The sequence below is a fragment of the Dipodomys merriami genome, unplaced genomic scaffold (assembly GCF_024711535.1).
Source record: "Dipodomys merriami isolate MVZ:Mamm:240054 unplaced genomic scaffold, mDipMer1.0.p SCAF_766, whole genome shotgun sequence".
In the NCBI taxonomy this organism is placed as follows: Eukaryota; Metazoa; Chordata; class Mammalia; order Rodentia; family Heteromyidae; genus Dipodomys; species Dipodomys merriami.
Genome location: NW_027206364.1, coordinates 252501 through 277264, shown reverse-complemented (window position 1 = coordinate 277264; position 24764 = coordinate 252501). Strand labels below are relative to the sequence as shown.

The window sequence follows — 24764 nt, the reverse complement described above, 5'->3', positions numbered from 1 at the left end:
ATTGTTTTAGCTTCCTTATAGAAGATTAGATGGCTATAGGTCTGTAGGTTCATTTCTGGGTTTTCAATTCTATTCCATTGGTCCTGAGGTCTGTTCTTATGCCAATACCAAGCTGTTTTGATTACTATGGCTTTATAGTAGAGTTTGAAATTTGGTATTGATATTCCTCCAGCAGTGTTCTTTCCGTTGAGGAGCGTTTTTGCTATTCGGGGTCTTTTATTGTTCCATATGAATTTTTGGATTGCCTCCTCTATTTCCTTGAAGAATGAGGGTGGAATTTTGATAGGTATAGCATTGATTTTGTAGATAGCCTTGGGAAGTATTGCCATTTTCACGATGTTAATCTTGCCAATCCAGGAGCATGGGAGGTTTTGCCATTTTTTAAGTTCTGTGTTGATTTCCTTTTTTAAGATTTTAAAGTTTTCATCATAGAGGTCCTTCACTTCTTTGGTTAAGTTAATTCCTAGGTATTTTATTTTTTGTGGGGCTATTACAAATGGAGTTGCTTTCCTAATTTCAGCCACACTTTTCTCATTGTTGGCATATAGAAAGGCCATTGATTTTTGGGGGTTAATTTTATAACCTGCTACTTTGCCAAGTGTTGAATCAGCTTGAGTAATTTGGGAGTGGAGTCTATGGGATTCTTTAAATACAAGATCATGTCATCTGCAAAGAGGGAGAGTTTTATTTCTTCTTTCCCTATTTGGATCCCCTTTATGTCTGCATCTTGTCTTATTGCTGTAGCTAGGCATTCTAATACTAGATTGAAGAGAAGTGGAGAGAGTGGGCATCCTTGTCTTGTTCCTGAGTTAAGAGGAAATGGCTTTAGTTTTTCACCATTGAGTATAATCCAGCCCTGGATTTGAACTTCTATCATTAGATCTCAGCTTCCTGAGTAGCTAGGCATGCCCATCTCTTTTGAGAAGGCCTGGTGATGTAACACATTATTGGCTGTTTGCTGTGCACCTGGTACAGTGTTGTGTGGCAGGGCTATGAAGACATGCAAGACATGATCTGTGCTTAAGCATCCCAAGAATGAACTGCAGTTCAGATGTGTGCAACAGCACTTTGTGCACCAGGGAATGTGCAGTGAGAGTGTTCATAGGGGCTCCAAGGAAGTTAGTTACCTGACAAGGCTTTCTAATTTCCTGATTTTGTGCTTTCAGTGAATTTCCATAGTTCCCTTCCATTTCCTTCAAACCATAACATTTTAAATGTTACAAAAGGGAGAGAAAATTAAGGAAGCTAGCATATTTCTTTTGGAGACATATCCAGAGACTCGTTATTTTTAAGCATTTGCTTAGCATTTTGTGTTGAAAGCATTTTCAAGTCATTAATTAGTAATTCACATTAATATGTAGATGGAATTAATCTATTCCAGGCAGAAGTTTTTCTTGAGGAAATAAAAAGAAACTTAAGTGCTATTCCTTTCCACCTACATGTCTCTCCTCCCCTCTGCCACACTTTATCTTGATCATGATTTGGATGATCGCTCTGATTATTGCTCTCATTAAGCGCCACAGGTGTCTGTGGAGCTTCCACAAAGTTCGGGTTGGGTGCTTTCCCTCTCTTCTGGACTCTAGGCTGTATGTAGGCTGCTGTGTGGACTCATTATCACTTGAAAATGAAATTGGCCTCATAAATAGTCATCCTCAGAAAACGAATGGCTCTCCCATTTTTATTTTAGTTGCATTCAGCTGAAAGCCTCTTAGGTTGTATTCTTGTTTAAGAAGAGGTTTTTTTCCCCTCCTTTTATCCTTCTTGCTGGTCCTATGGCTTGAATGCAGGGCTAGGTCTTACATGCAAGGCCAGGAGATTTTTTGTTTGATTTTGTTTGTTTGTTTTCCCTCAAGGTTAGTGTTCTACCACTTGAGTCCCAGCTCCACATCTGTCTTTTTGGTGGTTATTTGAAGTTATGTGACTCAAGGACTTACCTTTCTTTCTGAGCTGGTTGAAAACCATAATCCTCAGATCTCAGCCTCCTGAGTAGCTAGGATTTCAGGTGTGAAACACTAGTAGCTGGCTAGGAGTTTAGTTTTTACCTTCAGAAAAAAAATCTCTTCCTTTCTGTGGAAAAAGGGCTCCCCTGTCCTCGTATTTGACCAAGACAATAATTTTCCACCCTGTACAGATGAGGAAACTGAGGCCCATGAGGACCAATCTCAAGACTGGTAAAATTCAGAGCTGATATTTGGAGTCTTAACCTCTGGTGGGAGAAGCTTCCAGAGGATGTGATGGTCTCCTCATTACACTCTTGTCTTCATTTTGTCACGTGGTGAGCTGCTTCAAGAGCTTCCTGTCTATGAGGACCCCTGTCCTCTTCCTTCCTTCCTGTCCTGACACAGAGGAGGTATCCTGAGTACTAAGATCTCTGTGACATCAGTCATGTATAGAATCAGCCTATTGTCCATGTGGGGTAATAAATCTGAAGATTGTATCCCTGTCCTCAGGGAGCTCTTAGTGTGATCAGGGAAGAGATGCCTTGTACTCCTGGGATCCCATTCATTGACCCCCTCTCTTTCTGCCCTTGCAGGAAATGCCTGTTTCAGTAAGCAGTTATTACATGCCAGGCTTCATACTCACAGACTGCTATCTGTGACAAACTACTTATTAGTAGGTGAAATTATTGTTCCTCTTACCAGATAGGGGATGAAATTCCTACAAAAATCGTTTTAGGGCCAGGTGCCAGTGGTTTATGCCTGTAATCCTAGCTACTCAGGAGGCTGAGATCTGGTTCAAAGCCAGCCTGGGCAGGAAAGTTTGTGAGACTCTTATCTCCAATAAACTACTAGAAAACCAGAAGTGGTGAGGTAGAGCACTTACCTTCAGCTGAAGAGCTGAGGGATAGCACCCAAGCCCAGAGTTCAAGCTCCATGACTGACAAAACATAAAAAATAAATAAAAAATAAATAAATAAAAAGTAATTGTTTAAGGAAGGAGCTAAGAGAAAGAAAATATAGCTAAGAAAAATGAGGGCAGCCGAGGTTACTGATCTCCATATCTAAGAGATATAAAAAACATTCAAGTTAAAAAAAAAAAAAAAAGATTGCAGCCAGGTGCCGGTGGCTCAGAACTGTAATCCTAGCAATTCAGGAGTCTGAGAGCTGAGGGTCCTGGTTTGAAGCCAGCCTGGAAAGAAAAGTCTGGGAGGGTCTTTATCTCCAATTAACCTCAAAAAGCCAGAACTGGAAGTGTGGCTCAAATGGTAGAGCACTAGCCTTGAGCAGATAAAGCTAAGGGATAGGTCAGTCCCCAGCTGAGTGGGGCTCAGTGCCCTAGCTCTGAATTCACTCTCCAGTACTGGCACCAAAATAGGAATAATATTAATAATTACTTAAGAAGCAGGAAATACTTAGAATTTGGTAGATGTTGAGTCCTGAAGCTCCCTGTTGAGTTGCCTTGTTTCCTTTGTAGTACTGTTGCAGTGTACATGGTGTGTGTGTGTACACAAGTAACCCTATTAGTTGTTTTATTGTGACCGTTAGGACCCATGAGTAAGAACTATTACAAGAAAACAGAGGTGTTGAACAATATGCTGTAAGCCACAACAGTAGATTGCCAAGCCAGATGGGCCCAGGTATCCTTGATTCTGGAATGTGCACAGTTAACCAATCACAGACAGTATTGGAACCTTGGTTAAATCCCAGAGAAAATAGTTCTTTGCTGTGGAGGCTACAAGATAGCCAGGTAGCCCTGGAAAACTGGCCAAGTGAACATCCTGTGTTAAAATAGGGAGAGGCAAGTCAGTAAGGTGGAGCTCTACAATGCTCTGAAGGAAATGGGCAAAAGCGAGAATACGTGTCCTAGAGGGCCTTGATGTAAGTCTTCTCCCCACCCCCAGCCCAGAAATTGTCCCTCAGCTTTTTGCTCAAGGTTAGCACTCTGCTACTTGAGTCACAACTTTACTTCTGGCTTTTGTGTTGCTTTATTGGAGAAAAGGAGCCTCATTGAATTTCCTGCTTAGGCTAGCTTCAAAGCGAGGTCCTCAGATCTCAGCCTCCTGATTACGATTACAGGCATGAGCCACTGGCACCCATCCTACGATACTGTTCTTAATGGCAGTGGCAGTCAGATGGGGCCTTCATCCATGTTTTATATGATCTCATCCTAATAGATACTGTTCTCAGGCTAGAGTCTAAGGGACTGGCTGGAAAAGCTCAGGCCTGGCCACAGTGACAATTCAGTGAGTTACATTTCTTGGATTTGGATGCAGGCCATCTACTTTGCTTCTTGGGCTCTTGCTTTCAAGTGCTCTGCTCGACTATACCTGGAGTTTCTGGTAAGACGCATGGGTGAATATGAGTACTTTCTCTCAGGTGATGGCCATATGGGGAGGAACAGAGGACAGTGGCCCACCCTGGTTTCACTATCCCTTATTACTGATAGCAGAAATACCAGCTTGTGTTCAGAATGGCTTAGAAGCAGCTCTTGGTGGCTTTGCAGCTTGGCTTTCAGTTCTGGCATGACAGTGCATTGGGAAGGTTCTGGATCCAGAGTCAGGCTCAGCTTTGGGCTCAGTGTCTGCCACGTGCTAGCTCTTGCTTCCATCCCAGATGAGTCACTGTCCATCTCTAAGCTGCCCTGCCATGTCTCCTCCTCATATACCTTCTTCTGATGAAGAAATTCCCTTCAGATAAATAGAGATTCCATGGAAGGAAATTGTTCATGTACAGCTGGTTTCTCCACAAACAGTTGTTCAATTTTATTTCCCTTTCATTTTTCTTCCTCTTCCCAGAGATCACTGCCTCTAAGACCTTGATAGCAGATAGACTTAGATGATTACATGTAAATTGGAGCTGGCTTCTGAAACTCCAGGCGAGTTTCTGCCGACCTGGGAGAATTTTTTAGGGCCCTATGCACCTAATGCATTTTAGTCTTTATTTTTATTTTTCACCTATATTTTTCTTCTCATATTACTTCTAGGTGCCTTTTATTTTCCTTTAGGACTCATGCATAATTTTGGCTGCTTTTAGGTATAATTAATAAAAGGCCCAAATCATTTCAGTGATAGGAAGATTTATTATTTCACATAATAATAACCATGGCACAAGGGTAACTGTAGAATTCATTAATTCAGTTGCTCAGTACTGTCTTCTTTTTTTTTCTCTTTTCTTTTTTGTTGGTCATGGGGCTTGAACTCTGGGCCTGGGCAATGTCCCTTAGCAACTCAGCTCAAGGCTAGCATTCTACCACTTGAGCCACAGTGCCACTTCTGGTTTTCTGCTGGTTTACTGGAGATAAAAATTTCACAGGTTTTCCTGCCTGTGCTGGCTTTGAACCGTGATCCTCAAATCTTAGCCTCCTGAGTAGCTAGGATTACAGGCATGAGCCACCTGAACCCAGCCTGTCTTCTTATATTTATATTCCTACCATCTTTTGAATTGACCATATTGGGTATATTCTCCCAGCTAAAGTTCATCGTCACAAGTTAGCTATTGCAGCACCAGACATCTATGAAAACACAGAAAACAACAGTATGAATGATGGGACAAAATCAGGATTTGTTTGTAAAGAGGAATGAGAAGTGACTGCTGAGGTGATATTAATCCTTGATAAGAAGCATGTACCTTTTCTCTTTTGCCTACAGGTTAAGAACAAATATGTTGTCATGGCATAATGTGATATACATACTGTGCCCTCTACTATTATTTCCTCATTTTACTTCATTCTGTTCCCTACACTAGAAGGCCAAACCAGACCACTAGCTATTGCCAGTACTAGGTACACCTCATTTTTACCTCCGTGTTTTAGGCAGGCTGAGCCTGTGCCTGAACCACACCCTGCCCATGTGCCCTGCCCTGCAGCTGTAGCACAAGACAAAAACGGCTAGAGTCAATAGTAGAAGCAGAACTCTCCTCTGCTCCCTCCCAAATATTATTTTAGACACAATCTTTTTATTTTTATTGTAAGATAAAACAGAAAATACAGCTGGCGCTGTTGGGTTATGCTTGTAATCCTAACTCTTCAGCAAGCTGAAATCTTAGGACTGAGTTTCAAAGCTAGCCTGGACAGAAAAGTCTTTGAGTCTCTTCTCTCCATCAAACCATCAAAAAGCCTGAAGTAAAGCTGTGGCTCAAGTGGTAGAGTGCCAGCCTTGAGCAAAAAAGCTAAGGGACAGCACCCAGGCCTTGAGTTGAATCCTCAGAACTGGCACCCCACTCAGGCTCTATCCAGGATCCTGCTTTCCCTTGATCTGTCAGACCTCCTCTGCCTCCTCCAGCCTGTGACATTTCCAATGTCTTTTCTTTAGCATGAGCTTGACACTTTTGGAAAGGGCAGCTACTGATCTTGTGGGAAGCCTCCTAGTATGACTTGGGTGAGTGGTTTTTTTTTTTTTTTTATTTTGTTTGGTCCTGGGGCTTGAACTTAGGGCCTGGTTGCTATCCTTGAGCTAGTTCTAGGCTATCACTCTACCACTTGGATCTAAAACACCACTTCCAGTTTTCTGGTGTTCACTGGAGATAAGAATGTCACAGACTTTCCTCTCTGGGCTGGCTTTGGAGCAATATCCTCAGATCTGAGCCTCCTGAGTGGCTAGGGTTTCATGGGTGAGCCACTGAGACCCAGCTAGGCTGATATTAGTTAGTTAGTTTGTTTTTGTATGCCTAATTTTATGACTGAATGAGAAAACTCAGTACCTCATATCAGTTTCTGATGTCTCATTGCCTGGGTGTATCTTTGGTCACCTACTTAAGGTGATCCTTGCCAGTTTTTTTCAGGATGAGGCCACTGTTTCTTATATGGTAATTGGCAAATAATCTAAGTCTACAGTACAATTGCAAAGAGATTTTCTTCAAAGGGTATCTCTGTGCATGTTTAGCTTAAGAAACAGATGGGAAACAGATACTACGGTTGAGAAGGACATGGGCCAGGTTGGTATCCCAGCAAGATCTTCTGCCTCCTCTCTAAATGGCCCAGCTGATGAAGTGCCTGTGCTTCAACCTCAACTTCTGTTTGAGAACCTAGCCTGATATTGTTGATTTGCCTATAAGGTTTTCTGCACTTGAAGTTCCCTGCAAGAGGGTTTCCTTCCAAACTGAGATTCATAAAGTGAGTTAGGTTTAACAGAAGCAACATAAAATGGAACTGGAATCAAGAAGCATTTATTTAGCATTTATTTATCTGCTACTATGTTAAATCTAAGGAAGGTGAAAGTCATAGTCTCTGTCCACAAATCCAGCACCTTTTCTTCAAGGGGAGGACTTTGTTTTCGAGACCTAATGAAAAAACATTAAAAAAAATCCCCCTGAGGGAGAGCACTAGCCCTGAGCAAAAGAAGATCAAGGACAGAGGCCAGGCCCAAAGTTCAAACCCAGCATAAAGAAAAAGTTTATGGGTGATTTTCACTATCTATGAGATGAGCTTAATATTCTAGTTTAGAAGCCTGACACTAGTGCTCACACCTGTTATCCTAGCGACTCAGGAGGCTGAGATCTGAGGATCATGGTTTTGAGCTACCTTGAGCAGGAAAGTCCGTTAGACTTTTACCTCCAATTAATCAGTAAAAAGCTAAAAGTTGAGGTATAGAACAAGTGGTTAAGTACCAAACTCCAAGGTAGAGTGGGAGGCCCTTAGTTTAAGTCTTATTATAGGTGTATGTGCAATATACATACACACACATGAAATTTTAAAAGTTCCAGTTTAGCCCCAATGATTCTTCAGGAGATTAAGGTGACATAATGATAAGGAACCAGAGTACTGCAAGAGGGCACAAACATACTTGTTGACATGGATTTAGAAGTCTGGTGGAGTCTTTGGAGGCACCTGCACCTAAGTCACTAATTAGGGCTGATGTGCTCCAGTAGTGTTAGTTTTCTGATTTGGATGCTGATTATCCTTATAATCCCTTTCTTTACTTAAATTGTATGATCTTTTGAGCTCCTGTTCTGACACAATGGTTTAACTACATTTGTTTTACTGTTCTCTTTAAATAGCTTTTCACCTGTGAGACTCTTATCTTCAATCACACACACACACACACTCACACACACACACACACACACACACACACACACACACACACACACACAGTTGGAAGTGGAGCTGTTGTTCAAGTGGCTGGGCCCTAGGCTAGAACAAAAAAGCTCAAAAGCAATTCCCAGGCCATGGGTTCAAGCCCCAGAAATGAGGTAAGAGGAAGGTAGCAGCTATTAGATGAAACAGCAGGATAAGAGGCCAGAGCTAGAGTGGTCAAGCCTATGATCCTAACTACCTAAGGAAGTTGAGATCTGAGGATCCAGATTTGAAGCCAGCCCAGGCAGACAAATCAGAGATTTATCCCTAAATAACCAGCCTGGGTTCAATTTCCTCACCTGACAGAAACAAAAACATAAAAGTAAACAAAATTTCTGGGGAAGGTTTATTTCTTATGATGGCTCTTCTGAAAACACTGAAGCCGTAGAAAACATGGATTCTCTTTTTCTCCTCTCCTGTCTCCCTTTTTCTTTCTTTTTTCTTTTTCTCTGTGCTCTCTTTCTGTCTAGCACATGCTAGGCAAGATATGTAACCACTGAGTTTCATACCTAACCACATGTTTGGATTCTTAGATAATCCAATTCTCACTGGGTGCCAGTTGCTCACGCCTATAAACCTAGCTACTCAGGAGGCTGAGATCTCAGGATCATGGTTCAAAGCCAGCCTGGGCAGGAAAGTCCATGAAACTCTTATCTCCAGTAAACCACCAGAAAACTGGAACTGGCTATATATCTCAAATGGTAGAGTGCTCGCCTTGAGCTGAATAGCTGAGGGACAGCACCCAGGCCCAGAGTTCAAGCCCCATGACTGACAAAAAAAATACAATTCTCTTTACCTCAGAAAAGTTCCATTTTCCTTATATTTATAACCTTATGCCTTTCTAGCTCCAAAAGTCCAGACTTCACACATTTACACTGCTGAAGGATAAATAATGAGATGCATCTTTTGATGAGGGAAGGGTCCGGGGTCATCCTAAAAACCACAAATCAAAGCATCTTACACTTCTGCTTAGAAACCTACTGCCATTTCCCATTAAGTTCCATATTAAGAGTTAAAACTATCCTGAGCTGGGTGCAGGTTGCTAATGCCTACAATCCTAGCTACTCAGGAGCCTAAGGTTTAGGGATCATAGTTCGAGACAAGCTTGGGCAGGAAAATCTGAGATTCATCGCCATTTAACCACACATACGCATACGCACGCGCGCGTGCACACACACACACACACACACACACACACACACACACACACACACACACAAACACACACACACAGAAAATAAAAAGAAAACTTCATCCCATCTTATAAGCCTGACAAGACATGGTGTCCAAATCCCAGACCTCATCTTATCTTTGTGCAACCCCCACCCCCATTTATTTGTGCCAGTCCTAGAGCTTAAACTCAGGGTCTGGGCACTGTCCCTGTGCTTCATTTACTCAAGGAACATACTCTACCACTTGAGCCACAGCATCACATCTGGCTTTTTCTGTGTATGTGGCACTGAACCCAGGGCTTCATGCATGCTAGACAAGCACTCTACCACTAAGCCACATTCCAATTTACTTGGCCTCCCTTTTTTTGCAGCTTTTTTCTTTTTCTTTTCTTGGATTGCTAAAATTTGTTAAGGCCTTTGCATTTGCTAGTTAGTCCTCCCTCACCTTTTCCTGCCCCATTCATATAACTAAGCGTCCTCTCAAACACTTTGCTACTGGCCTGGACAGCCCTGTTCTGCCCATTTGGGCCTTGCCAAGTCAGTGGCTTGGGTGACCCCTGACCTCGGGATAATGTGGGAGGGTACTTGGCACTCAGTACCTCTCGGATGGTCAGATCTTCAAAAACACAAAGGCAGTCTCCTTTTCCAAGCCAACATCACTCCAATGACTATGGTCAGCCAACCTTTAAACCACTGGTTGGTGCCCAAACTCAACAAACCAGACCCCAGCCGCATCAGATCTAAGAAGAAGCAGGACCAAGAAGTACACGCGGCCAGACCCACCCAGCAGGGGGAAGTATTCTCCAGGCATTGGGAGCATGTTTTGGAGGTGTCAGCAGTGGCTGTGGTGCTGGCTGGGTGCATGGTACTCCCCAAGTTGTGGTCGGCAGGAGCAAGGTAAGTCCCAGAGTAGGTGCTGGTAGCCTTGATTGCTGAGAAGAGAAAATGAAAGAAAAGGTGGCCTGAGGGTGTGTGGTAGGTGTGAGAGACACAAGCATATGCATTTTGGTTCCTTAAAAATATGAATCCCTTCAGCTTATTTTTTTCTTAGTTCACTGGTGTATTCTCTTCCAATTCATCATAAAATACCCAGAAAACTTAGGAAACCATTAAATAATGCAATTTCACTTTCACCTACCTGTTATTCATTTATGTTTGCTGTGAGATGATGAATTCATTGAGAGTAGAGTATCTACATTCCTTCTACTAATAATATTAACCGCATAAACAATATAAAATCATAGTCTTCCAGTCTAGAACATTCTAGATGATTTTTTGGTCGGTCCTGGGGCCTGAACTCTGGGCCTGGGCACTGTCCCTCAGCTCTTCAGCGTAGGGCTAGCACTCTACCAATTGAGCCACAGTGCCACTTCCGGATTTTTCTGCATATGTGGTGCTGAGGAATCAAACCCAGGGCATCATGCATGCAAGGCAAGCACTCTACTACTGATCCACCTTCCCAGCGCCTCTAGATGATCTTTAAATCATGTAGATTCAAATTTAGATGGTGATGACCAAAAAATAGAGATTACCATTGTTTCCTATTTCAGAGTATGTCCTAATCTTATATGAAGTTACATGAATTACATTTCTACAATGATATATTTTGTATGTGTTACATATCGTGCATGAATTACACATATTATACAACACACACACACACACACACACACACACACACACACACACACACACACACACACGTATACATACAGCTTAGCTCCAAGGTGTCTTAAAGTTGCTCTCTGGTTTCATGCCTTGTGATTGTTTTTCTCCCTGGTATTTTAATGGCTCTAGGCAACTGGTACCATATATAACTTTGAGCTTTCTCATGGATTGTTTTTATACCTTTGAACTCTTTCTCTGGCATTTTCAACTATCATAATCCTATGTACCTCTCATGGCAGACATTTGCAGATGCCTATGGGCCTAATAAAGTTAACATAAATGAGTGAATTGAATTCGAGTGCCAGTTTTGAGGTGCAGGAGCGTTGCCTGAAAGGACCAGTTGCCTGAAAGGACCATTTGGCATGAGGTAGTTATTAACCAGTCAGTATAGAGCCTTTGTTTCAAGTTTTCAAGGGAAATTGGACACTTGCACATTTGTATGAAGACTGGTTTTTTTGTATATATTTTTTACTGTAAAGATACTGTACAGAGGGATTACAGTTACATGAACAAGGTAATGAGTCCATTTCCTATCGAGCAATGTTACCTTCTCCTTTGTTTTTCTTCTTCTTTTTTTATTGTGAAAGTACTGTACAGAGGGTTTACAATTACATGGGCACGATAATGAGTACATTTCTTATCAAGCATTGTAGGCTCCTCCTTTTTTTCCCCTTCCCATCCATTCCCATCCTCCCCTCTGTCCCCCCATCCTCCCCGCCCCCCACAAAAGTTCATTTTCGACATGATGACTTGTACATCTCATTGTTGCAATGGGTCCACCTGTATCCTTATTTAAATGATTTGTTTTTCCCCTTTCCCTCCACAAATTATACCGACACTAAATACAGTGAAAGCAGGGGTTATACTGTGGGGGAGGGACATACAAAGCAACAATGAAATAATCTTATAAATGTGTTAGAAACAATCACATGAAAGAAAAAAAGCATTTGAATACATATCTTAGAGTTCATTTCCCTAACATCACCTTATCTGACCTTTTCTGCTTGACTCAGACATATACTAGATATTGCAAATAAGGAAAACTATGGGACCTATGTTTCTTTGGGCCTGGCTTATGAAGACTAGTTTTTAAACATGGAACTCATTTAAAAGTTTAGACACTATATAGATAAATTAAAAACATCTCTAGGCTAGGTTTGACACTCCAAGCTCTAGACTTTTGTTTGGTACTTTGTGTATGAATAATGTCTTCTGATTCAAAATGGTTGTTTTCCTTTCTGTTAGCATTTTTGGTGTATATCTTAATTATAGTAGTGTGCTGGTCTTTCTGCCTTATTAGTTGCTAGTATGTTTTTAAAATCTATTTGAGGGTTGGGAAGGTTGCTCAGTGGTAGAGCGCTTGCCTTGCATGCCTGAGGCCCTGAGTTCAATCCTCAGCACCACATAAGGAAAAAGTAAAAAGCCGGAAGTGGTGCTGTGGCTCAAGTGGTAGAGTGCTAGCCTTGAGCTGAAGAGCTGAGGGACAACGCCCAGGCCCAGAGTTCAGGCCCCATGACTAGACCAAAAAACAAAAAACAAAAACATAAAAAAACAAATAAAATCTATTTGAAACATTTGATATCATATATTGGCTCTTTCCTGCATGTAGTCCATGTCTCTATAGAATAGGTTTATACATACCTATGTGTATGGGTGAAGGAGGGTGAAATAAAATGAGAGAGAGCAAAAAAGAAGAGGGTGAAGGAAAGGGCAGGAAATATATTAATTCTCTCAAGCTATTTGGTTCTCCTTCTCTTTGTTGAAGGGCCAATATGATATTGATTTAATTCCCAAAGAGCTCTTCTGGAAGGAATTAGATTGGGTATTTGAATTGCTGCTCAAAAGTTGATTTGAGGTGCTGGGAATGTGGCTTAGTAATAGAGTGCTTGCCTACCATGCATGAAGCCCATTGCTCAATTCCTCAGTACCACATACACAGAAAAAGCCAGAAGTGGGCTGTGCCTCTCAAGTGTTAGAGTGCTAGCTTTGAGCAAAAAAAGCTCCAGGACAGTGGCCAGGCCTTGAGTTCTAGTCCCAGAACTGGCAAAAATAATGTTGAAGTAGGAGGTCAATGGATATAGCCAAATGGTGGAGCTCTTCCCTGGTATGTGTGGGGTCCTGAATTCTATTGCTCACACTGTAAAAAAAAAAAAAAACATAAGTAAGTATGAAATATAAGTCAATCGTCATCTCTTTTTTTAATTTTTTTATTGTAAAGATACTATACAGAGGGTTACAGTTACATGAGCAAGGTAATGAGTACACTTTCTATTGAGCATTGTTAACCCCTCCATTGTTTTCCCCATAACATTCCTTCCCTCCCTACCTCCCCCGAGGTTCTTTTTTTTTAAATTGTGATTAAGTGATTACATAATTTCCAAAATTTCACAGTATTGTGGAATAATGATGCTCATTTAAAGTCACAAGTTCATTCTAACTTTCCTGGAGCAAATTGTCTATCACAGTCTATAACATATAACAGTGTAGACATATACACCATACATGTGATCAGCAGCATGGGGATATTTAGTAGTGGTTCGACCAGATGAGTGAGAGTTCTTTGTTTCTTAAGTCCTGTTAATTTTGTCATATCACCTAACATTTTGGATTTAGCATCCACTTATCAGGGAGACCATGTATTGTTTGTCTCTTTGCTCTTGGCTTACCTCGCTCAACATGATTCCTTCTAGCTCCATCCATTTCCCTGCAAATGCCATTATTTTGTCATTTCTAATGGCTGCATAATATTCCATTGTGTATAGATACCACAATTTTTGGATCCATTCCTCTGTGGTGGGGCATCTGGGTTGTTTCCATATCCTAGCTATTGTGAACAGTGCTGCAATAAGCATGGAGGTTCACATGTCCTTATATATTGGTTCCTGTTGTTCAGGGTAGATGCCTAAAGTGGTATGACTGGGCCGTAAGGGAGGTCAATCTTTAGCTTTATAAGGACCCTCCAGACTGCTTTCTAAAGTGGTTGTATAAGTGTACATTCCCAACAGCAGTGTAATAGGGTTCCTCTTTCTCCACATCCCCTCCAGCATTTGTCTTTGGCTGATTTGTGGATGTGGGATATTCTGACGTCATCTCTTTCGTAACATCAAATGTTCCAATACTAACAGAATTTTGGTATATTTATGATGAATATTTTTAATAATAACAAAATGCCCAGAAAGTGTTTCATACTTATAATCCTAGATATTCCAGAGAAGGAGATAGGAGGATTATGGTTTAAGAGCATAGCAAACAAAAAGTTAGTGTTTCAGAGATAGCAAGCATGGTAGTTTATGTCTGTAATCTTAGGTACTTGAGAGGCAGTGTAAGAAATTCGTGGTCTGAGGCTCACCTGTGCAAATTAGGAAACCCTATCCAAAAAACAAAAGCAAAAGTATTAGAGACATCTTTTAATCACTAGGGCCACCACTACAAATAGGAAACAAAACCCTAAAAAACTGTTCTGACAGAAATGTTTTTGGATAGATTAAATCTCTGGAAGAGTTTTAGTAGTAAGTGATTACTAACGATTTTAAAGGATAGTCAGTAAAAGGGGAAATAGATAATGAACCTCCTCACAATGAAAAACTTGCTCAGGGAAAGACCCTAGGAAGACAGGAAAATGATAAACTATAAACTAGCATGAAATATTTGCAAACCACATAGTAGAGGAGTTAAATCTCCAAAATACAGTGTTCTCAAATCTCTGTAGTACATAATGATAAAAACCAAACCAGAATGATTCGATAATGACCAAAAGATACAAATAAATGTTTCCCTGAAGAGTATATATTCAGCAAATAAGCACATAAAAGGATGCCTTGGTCCCAGCCCTTAGAGAAATGTAACTTAAAAGGCACAGTGAGGTACCACTACATACCTGTCTAAATGGCTCAATCAAAATAGTGACAACACAAGATTGATCAGAATTCAAGTGAACTTGATTATTCATACATTGCCACTAGGAAAGTAAAATGATATTTTACTTGGGAAAAAATAGAACAATACCTGGTTTTTGGACAGTCCTGTGGCTTGAACTCAGTCCCATGGCACTATCCGTGAGCTTCTTTTTAACTCAAGGCTAGCGCTCTACCACTTGACCCACAGTGCCAGTTTCTGTGTATGTGGTACTGAGTAATCAAACAAAGGGCTTCATGCATGCTAGGCTACTACTCAGGTACATGCCCAGCCTAACAGTAACATTTAAAATTTAACTGAGCAGGCATTTTTCCCAGAGATAGCTTTCATTCCCATAAACACCTGTACATAAGCTTTCTGAATCATTTTATTTCTGTGATAGTCCCAAAGTACATTTATACCATGGACTATTCAGAAACAGTAAAAAAAAAAGTCTTAATACAAGTGGGTCTGGAGGGACTTAAATGCTGTGTAAAAAATCTTAACAAGTGACATGCTATGTAATTCCATCTATACTTCTTTAAGTGACAGAATTTCAGTTGAAATATGTTGAAAGCTGAAGATTGGTGGATTCTGCCACAATGAATTATGCTTCAGTTATGAAAGCTGTTACTAGGAGAACCTGGTGGAAGATCTGTGGGATCTTGTCTGTATTAATTTACTAATGTTCCTGCCTGTGACTCTGTGAAAGTGTCAAAAGATTTAGACAAATAATTTATACTAAAAAAAAGCTGACCTCAATCACTTTTTCCCTTGGACTTTCTGATAAAGATGATCCTGAGACTCCAGTGATAACTGAAGCAAGTCCTATCCTTGAAGAAAGAAACTGTGAGTCAGTGGAGAATTCTGAGTCTGTGAAGAATACTGAATCTGTTGACCAACATACCAATCAAGAGACTTAAAGGAAGCTGTAGTGTCCAGTTGAAAAAACCAGAAGTTGGGTCTTCCAGGGACCCTGAGACTTCAGAAGTTCTCCCTTTTCAGGTATCACAGAATCTCTATTTTTTTTGTGGGTTGTGGGGCTTGAGTTCTGGGCTTGGGCACTATTTCTGTGTTCTTCAGCTCAAGGTGAGCACTCTACCACTTGAGCCACAGTACCACTAATGGTTTAGTGGAGGTAAGAGTCTCATGGACTTTCCTGCCCTGGCTGGCATTAAACTGTGATCCTCAGATCTCAGCCTCCTGAGTAGCTAGGATTACAGGCGTGAGCCACTGGTGCCCAGCGAGAATCTCTATTAAAATATTGGGATTTAAAAATATTAGAGTTTACCAGGTACCCCTGGCTCACACCTGTAATCTTAGCTACTGAGGATGCTTAGGTCCAGATGAATGCAGATTCCATCTCCAACTAAATGCCAGCAAAGTGCTACACTAGAGGTATGGCTCAAGTTGTAGAGTGCCAGCCATGAGCAAGGAAGCCAAATGTGTGAAGCCCTGGTACAATGAGAAAAACAAATCATTTAAATAGGGATACAGGTGGACCCATTGCAACAATGAGATGTACAAGTCATTATGTCGAAAACGAACTTTACAACTTTGGTGGGGGGTCAGGGAAAACTGGGTGGAGGGACGGGGGGAGGATGGGAAGGGATGGGAAGGGGAAACAAAGGAAGCGGCTAAATGCTTGATAAGAAATGTACTCATTATCTTGCCCATATAATTGTAAACCCTCTGTACAGTATTTTCACAATAAAAAAGACAGATTCAAGCTCAATGCTAATTTAGGTTTCCATTTCTTTTCTTATTTTTACAACCATAAATAATAGTTTTTCAGTTCTATAAATGCCATCAGCAGTAATTTCCTTTGCTGCATGGTGCCTACATAATAAACACAGATAACTGTCTATCAGTCAAGCAATGCATTAAGCAAATATTATTAGGTTCCCATACTTTAGCTAATAATTAGATAACTTATGTATATTGTACTCTGGCTCAACAATTTTTCACACTTTCTTGTGTCTTCCCCCCCCCCCCCATTTACTGGGACAATAGGAAACTTTCCAAAGATATACCCCAGGCCAGATGGAAATATTGGGGCCCCGGGGGCAAGTCCTTGCTCTCCTCAGCCTCAGCTACAGTGGCCACAGTGGGTAAAATCATCAGTCATTTCATTACTGTCTGTGTGCGTTTTACAGATTTGTGTTACAAAGGACTTAGTTAATAATTCTCCTTCCACATTTGTTCAAGGGTTTATTGTTTGAAGAAAAATAATCATGAGATGATAGACACTGCTAGTAGAATTGGTAGCATTTTCTTATTAGAATGAAGTCTAGGAATTGCTATAAATGTCTGTTCTTTAATGATGATATATCAGGGTTTTGTTTAAAAAATGTTATACTAAGGAGATATTTTCAAGGAATAATTACCCCAATTGTTAAAAATAACCTGTCTTATAGCATTCATGATTTTAGATATACACACTTTGATATTTCGTTTTTAGAATTTAGCTTGGTAAGTTTGGGTAATAAAGAGCAACAAATTTAATTTTTCTCTAGGACAAGATACTTCAAACATCATTGAAACGACAGAGTCTTCCCTTGGGATCCCTAGTCCCAGTGAGATTTCAGCTGAAGTCAAGCTGCTGAAGGTCAGTATAGAGAAACATTAAGTCCTAGGATACTTTGGATTCAGTAGCTAGCTTGTGCATTTTTGATATTAAGGACATGGGGACATCCTACAGCTGTGGTGGGTTGCCTTGTGAATCCAGCTGCCAGTTAGAGATCTGTGTCTTGTAACTGTTCATATCTCTCTACTCTGCATCTGAAGTAATTTCAAGGACTGCTGTATAATAAAATTATATTGCCATATATGCTGAATATAAGAATTACTTAGCACTTTATATGGCAACCACGGTTGGCTGAATTTAAAACGGACAGGACCAAAAAAGATTTTTGTTTATTTAGGGCTATTTTTTTGCCTTTTGTTTTTTGTTTGTTTGATTTTCTACCTTTTGTTTTTTGATACTAGGCATTGAACCCAGGATGTTGCAATTGCTAGGTAAGTGTTTTGCCATTGAGCTGAGGTACATTCTAGCCTTTTCTCTCTTTTTTTTTTTTTTTTTGCATTTGGGTTTTTATGAAGGTGAGGGTTTATATATATATATATATATATATATATATATATATATATATATATATAGTGAAAATACCATACAGAGGTGTTACAATTACATGGACAAGGTAATGAGTACATTTCTTATCAAGCATTATTGCCTCCTCCTTTGTTACCCCTTCCCATCCCTTCCCATTTCCCGTTCCCCCCACTTCCATCACCACCCCACACACACCGTGCCAAAGTTGTAAAGTTCGTTTTTTGACATTGTTGCAATAGGTCCAACTGTATCCCTATTTAAAATATTTGTTTTTTTTCCTTCCCCTCCACAAATTATACCAACATCAAATACAGTGAAAACAGGGGTTATACCGTGGGGGAGGGACATACAAAGCAACAAAGAAATCATCTTATAAATATGTTAGAAACAATTGTACGAAAGAAAAAAAAACATTTGTGTCCTTATCTTGGGGATCATTTCACCTACCATCAACTTTTCTTACCGTTTCTGCTTGTCTTAGACATATACTAGTTATTGCAAATAAGGGAAATCATGGGACCTATGTTTATTTGGGCCTGGCTTACTTCACTTCATATAATTTTGTCCAACTCTCCATTTCATAACAAATGGGGCAATGTCATTCTTTCTGATGGAGGCATAGAATTCCATTGTGTATATATGCCACATTTTCTTGATCCATTCATCTACTGAGGGGCATCTGGGTTGGTTCCATATCTTAGCTATGGTAAATTATGCTGCAGTATACATAGTCGTGCTTGTAGCTTTAGCATGGTCTTCTTTGTGATCACTTGGGTAAATGCCCAAAAGAGGGATTGCTGGGTCATAAGGAAACTCTATGTAGACTCTTTTGAGGAACCTCCATACTACATTCCAAAGTGGTTGAACAAGTTTATACTCCCACCAACAATTCAGAAGAGCTCCCTTCTGTCCACATCCCCTCCAACATCTGTTGTTATAAGAGTTCTTGATTCTAGCCATTCTAACAAGGGTGAGGTGGTATCACAATGTTGTTTTGATTTGCATTTCTTTTATGGCTGGGGAGGTTGAGCATTTCTTCATGTGTCCATTGGCCATCCTTCTTTCCTCTTCAGAGAAGTTTCTCTTTAAGTCTTTAGCCACTTATTTATTGGGCAGTTGTTTCTTTGAGGATTTGTTGTTAGGAAATTAAATTTTTTTGAGTTCAAGTTGTATTTTAGATATGTGACCCTTGTCCGTTGTATGGCTAGTGAAAATCTTTTCCCAATCGGTGGGCTTTCTATTGCTCTTGCTATGTCCTTTGCCATGCAGAAGTTCTGCAATTTCATGTAATCCCATGTGCCCAACCTTTCTTTGATTTGTTGTGTTTCTGGGTCTCTTTTAAAAACATTTTGGTCTGTGCCAAGATTTATTCTTCGAAGTTTGTCTTGATCAAAAGGAAACCTGCACTTCTAAGCCGTATGGAAAAGTTTTGAAGACCAGTTTGTTTTCTTCATCTCTCACAGCCCGTATTGTTTCTCATTTAATAGTCTTTGCTCATCTCTATTTTTTTTTCCTCTGGAAGCAGATTTATTCTATCTGTTTTTCTCCATCTTCAGAGTTATATCATGTTTTGGCGTATATACCCATCAGAGACTAACAGGTTCCACTATCACTACTTGTGTATACCTAAGAGAGAACTGGATTGATATACCTTTGGGTCCATAGTGCATGGGTCAGTAGCCATGTCAGTAGACATGGCTGCAAAATACTCCATATATGAGGCACTGTTCTTACTGATGAGGCTATTTACTGTGAGGCTATTTTGGCTGTGACTAACACACTATGTGTTTAAAAAATGAGTTTATTTTTCTCCCTAAAGGACTCTAGAAATAGACTATTGCATGTTGTTTTGGTGAACGTAGGGTCCTGGTACCTTCAGTTTTCTTTGTTGTTTACTTTATGATTTTGTAATTGTTGTCAGATCATGCTGTGAGTGCAAGTATGGTATTCTCAAACACATAAGCTCAAATTCAGGAGTTACAGAGACAGGAAGTTTCATTTCTCCTCATGCCCCCAGCAACTAGAATGGTTTAATGTCTAACTCTGATGCTTTGAGATATTGGGAGATTAAATTGTTAGCATTATCAGAAATTTTTATCAGGAGTTGCTTTTAGTGGGCAAAGAAAACAGGAGTTAGAAGTATGTTTGGATAGTAAACAGCAGTGACTTCATAAACACTTGAAGGACATCTGTCATTCAGAGCCATGTTTTAAGAGGGGAATGAAAATCATGGAAAACCCTGGGAAGAGTGGCTAGTATTAATGTCTTAAAAACTTGGAGAGTTAATGGATCATGCATATGAAAATCTAAGGAAAAGAGATAGGGAGAATATACCCTTTTTATACCTTTGAAGGCTAGCATGGAGGGCAGAGTTTAGGTTGTGTTTACTTATGTCTCATGAGTAGAGAACTCCCACTACTCAGTGGAAGTTTTATGGACTTAGATTTTAGTTGAATATTAAGTGTACCAGAATAGAATTGGTGGCATTTTCATCCTAAAGCCTTTCCCATCTTCTAAAGTTCCTAAGGAGAGAAATTAATTTCACTGTGAAGGAAATTATACTAGAGATGGATCTTTTTAGAAGTTTGAGGTAAAAGATACCAATGAAATCACTCGGTCATCTTTTTTGCAATTTTGTCATGTTCCTTTAAGGATGTTGTCTTCTGCTTCGTGTGTGTGTGTGTGTGTGTGTGTGTGTGTGTGTGTGTGTGTGGTATTCCTGGGGGTTAAAATCAGGACCTGGCTGCTGTCCCTGAACCTTTTTGCTCAAGGCTAGCACCCTACTACTTGAGCAACAGCTATAATTCTGTGATAATTACTTCTTTTTTTTTTTTTTTGGTGATTAATTGGAGAGATAAATCTGCCTGGACTAGACTACCTTGCCTGGTCTGGCCTCAAACTGTGATGCTCAGATCTCAGCCTCCTGGATAACTAGAGTTCCAAGTGTGAACCACTGGCATCCAGCTAGTTAGCTAGCTAGCTTGCTTGCTTCCTTGCTTCCTTTCTTCCTCCACCCCACTTTTTTTTGTCTGTCATGGGGCTTGATCTCTGGGTGTGGGCCCTTTCCCTGCACCCTTCTGCTCAAGCGAGCACTCTAGCTCTTGAGCCACAGCACCACTTCTGGTTTTCTGAGTGGTTTATTGGAGATAAGTGTCTCACAGACTTTCTTTCCCAGGCTAGCTTTGAACGGTGATCCTCAGATCTCAGTCTCCTGAGTAGCTAGGATTATAGGTGTGAGTTACCGGTTTCAGGCCTCTTTCTTTTTTAATGTTTATGTTCTGGCACTGGGGTTTGAACTCCCATCTTCACAGTCTACCTTGTCCTCCTCCCCCACAGCTGGCACTTGAACCCTGCCTCTGATTTTTGCTGGATAAATAAATGGAGATGAAAGTCTCACAGGTTCTTCTGCCCTGGTGGCTTTCCATTGTGATCTTTAGATCTCAGCCCTGAGATTCTAGGACCATAGGCGTGAGTCATCAGTGGCCCAGTCCTGCTTTCTGGATTCAGATTCATATTTCAAAACTTTTTAACTGTTACTAAAAGATACGGGTTACAGTTATATAAGTTGGGTAAAGAGTACATTTCTTTTTTATCAATCGTGGACATGAACTCTGGGCCTGGGCACTGCCTCTCAGCTATTGAGCTCAAGGCTAGTTAGTGCTCTACTACTTGAGCCACAATGCCACTTCTAGTTTTCTGATGGTTTATTGGAGATAAGAGTCTCACAGACTTTGCTACCAGGGCTTGCTTTGAACCACAATCCTCAGATCTCAGCTTCCTGAGTAGCTAGGATTACAGGTGTGAGCCACTGGTACCCAACTAAGAGTACATTTCTTTATTTTTTCTTCACCCTTTTTTATTTTTAATTTTTATTGTGAAAATGCTGTACAGAGGTGTTCCAATTACGTGGGCAAGATAATGTGTACATTTCTTATCAAGCATTGTAGCCTCCTCCTTTGTTTCCCCTTCCCATCCTCCCCCACCCTCCCCCACCCAATTCTCCTCCTCCCCCCAAAGTTTCAAAGTTTGTTTTTCCACATAACGACTTGTACATCTCATTCTTGCTATGGATCCACCTGTATCCCTATTTAAAGGATTTGTTTTTTGGACAATGTCACCACTTTCTTCTCTCTGTTAGGCTTGATTATAGGGAGTCTAGTGTAGCCTTCAATCTTAAGGACTAGTTAATCTTTACTGCTGAGCCCTGATTCCTCTGAATTCACTCTTATTCCTCAGGTGTTCAGTGAAGTCTGTTCACTTGATTGTTTAAAAACCAGATGTTTCCGCATAGCTTGTGCTATGGGGATTGTGTTGCTTACTACTTACACTAGTTCTTCTCCAACTGTGTGGCGTTACCTAGTGTTTTTTAACAGTATATTATTCAGATAAAGACACATGGGCACATCTGTAGCTTCTTGAAACATTTTACTTATATAGCTGCATCCTCTGAAGTTTTCTGACTTTCAAATGATAGCTGCTTCAGCCTTCCCTGATGCCAGCCTTTATCCCTGACTTACATTGTGTGTGAGTGTTCTGTTGTCTTTAGGATCTCCTCTGTGTGTTGGGGTTTGGAACTTTTCTCTAGGCAGAAAGCCCAGCTGTAGGGTTGACTTTGTTTCTCTTTTCTCCTGGACCAAAGTCTTTTATTTTGTCTTTTTTTCCATTGTCTAAAAATAGTTCTTTCTTATATTTTGTCTGGTTTTCTAGTTGCTGTATAGGAAGGCAAGTGTAATATCAGCTTATTTATAGTACTTGAAAGCAAAAGTTCTCTCCATAATAGAGTGTTTGTTATAATATAGTTTAATTACTTGGTGTACTTGTTGATCTCTTATATGATTTTTAAAGGTAAAAGAGAACTGATTATTTTTGAAACATACTCTTCTTTGTAATATATATTGATTCCCTTACTAAGAATCAGCATAGTCTTCTAGGACAAAGTTGAGCTATAATTTGCATACAGTAAAACTGGTTTTTTTGCAATATGACTTTGTGTTGAGTAATAATAATTATGTTTATACTGTATAGTCTCAGTATATTGTGATACACAGACACAGAATATTTTCTGTATTTGTATGGCTCACTGAGATATAAGAATATTTTCATTACCTAAGGGAGTTCTTTCATGCCAGTCTGTAGCCACACCGTTCTGTCTGTTCACAGCATTTTCCAACCATTGATCTCTTTCTGACTATAGTTTCCTCTTGTTTAGAAAAATGTTTACTATGTGTAGATAAATACTTTTTTCTTTTGCCAATTGTGGAGCTTGAACTCAGGACTTGGGTGTTGTCCCTGACCCTTTCTGTACTTAAGGCAGCTATCACTCTACCACTTGAGCCACAGCGCTATTCCCTAAATTTTTTGAGAAGTTATTTGGAAATAAGTATCTCATGGACTTTCCTGCCTGGAAGGCTTTGAACTGTGATCTTCAGATCTCAGTCTTCAGAGTAGCTGAGAAGGATTACAGGCATGAGTCACCAGACACCACTGCCTGGCTATTGTAACCTTTGTTTATTTATTTTGGCAATATGAAGTACCACTTGAGCCACATCCTTATTCCTTTCTTCTGCCTGTCTATCTATCTATCTACCTATCTATCTATCTATCTATCTATCTATCTATCTATCTATCTATCTATCTATCTATCTATCTATCTATCTATCTATCTATCTATCTATCTATCTATCTATCTATCTATCTTTCTTTCTTTCTATCTATCTATCTATCTATCTATCTATCTATCTATCTATCTATCTATCTATCTATCTATCTATCTATCTATCTATCTATCTATCTATCTATCTATCTACAGGGAGCAGTTTTGTTCTCAGAGATGTCAGTTCATAATGGCAGGAAGGTCATGGCAAAGCAGAATCAATCATACCATGGCAACTAGAAAGCAGAAATAGCTAGTTTGTTTTTGGATCCAATCACTGGCTTTTACTTGTGCTGGCTTTGGGCTACAATTCTGCCTCTACTTTGTAAGCAGCTGTGATTACAGGCGTAAACTGTGGCTTTGGATTCTCTTTTCATTCTTTTCACTGTGTAGCCTGACATCCTTGAACTGGATATGAATGTAGCTTAGGCTGGCCTCAGACTCACAATACTTATGCCTTAGTCTCTGGAGTAATGGCATTATAGGCATATATTAAATACTTAGTTATACTTTAAATTTATGCTTTATATTTTTTCTTAATTTTAATACTGAAATTTAAAACAGTTCATTTTCATAATGTGAACTTGTTCAGATTCTTTAAGAGATAGTATGCCCCTTCTAGGAAGATAACTATAGTCCTGACTTTTATCTTAGATTACCTTTGTTTGCTTTTATACTTTACATACTTATAGTACATTTTGTATCTATCTTCTTTCACAACATTTTTGTATCATTTGACCATGTTGCATTTTGGATGTGGTATTCCATTTTGTCACTATGTTATATTTTATTTATTCCACAGTTTTTAAGGATTGAAATAGTTTCCATGTTATAGCTATTACAAATACTGCTGCTCTGAATATTTTTGGTTATTTATTTATTTATTTTTGGCTAGTACTGAGGCTTGAACTCAGGGCCCAGGAACTGTCCCTGAGCTTCTTTTGCACAAGGTTATCACTCTACCACCTGAGCCACAGTGCAATTTCCTGCCTTTTCTATGTATGTTGTACTGAGGAATTGTTCCTAGGGCTTCATGCATGCTAGGCAAGCATTGTAACACTAGGCTACATTCCCAGCCCTGAAATGTCTTCTGATGAACCACTGTACATATGTAGCTATAGTAGATACTGGCCAGCAGTTTTCCAAAGAGGAGAACCTACTATGTATCTACATGCAGTGTGTATTATCCTTACTGTTCCACATTCTTCCCAGTGCTTAGTATTGTAGGTCACTCTTAAAGAATTGAAACATA

The 24764-nt window shown here is 39.9% G+C and overlaps 1 protein-coding gene across 1 annotated transcript in view; it reads left to right on the top strand.

The window, feature by feature from the left end:
- The window catches only part of LOC138818474 (protein FAM114A2-like), a 77614-nt gene that overhangs the window by 20555 nt on the left and 32295 nt on the right, over nt 1-24764 (top strand). The window contains exon 3 of the mRNA XM_070009374.1: nt 17264-17355. Within this exon, the coding sequence (XP_069865475.1) occupies nt 17264-17355 (92 nt within the window). The remainder of the gene's footprint in view (nt 1-17263; nt 17356-24764) is intronic.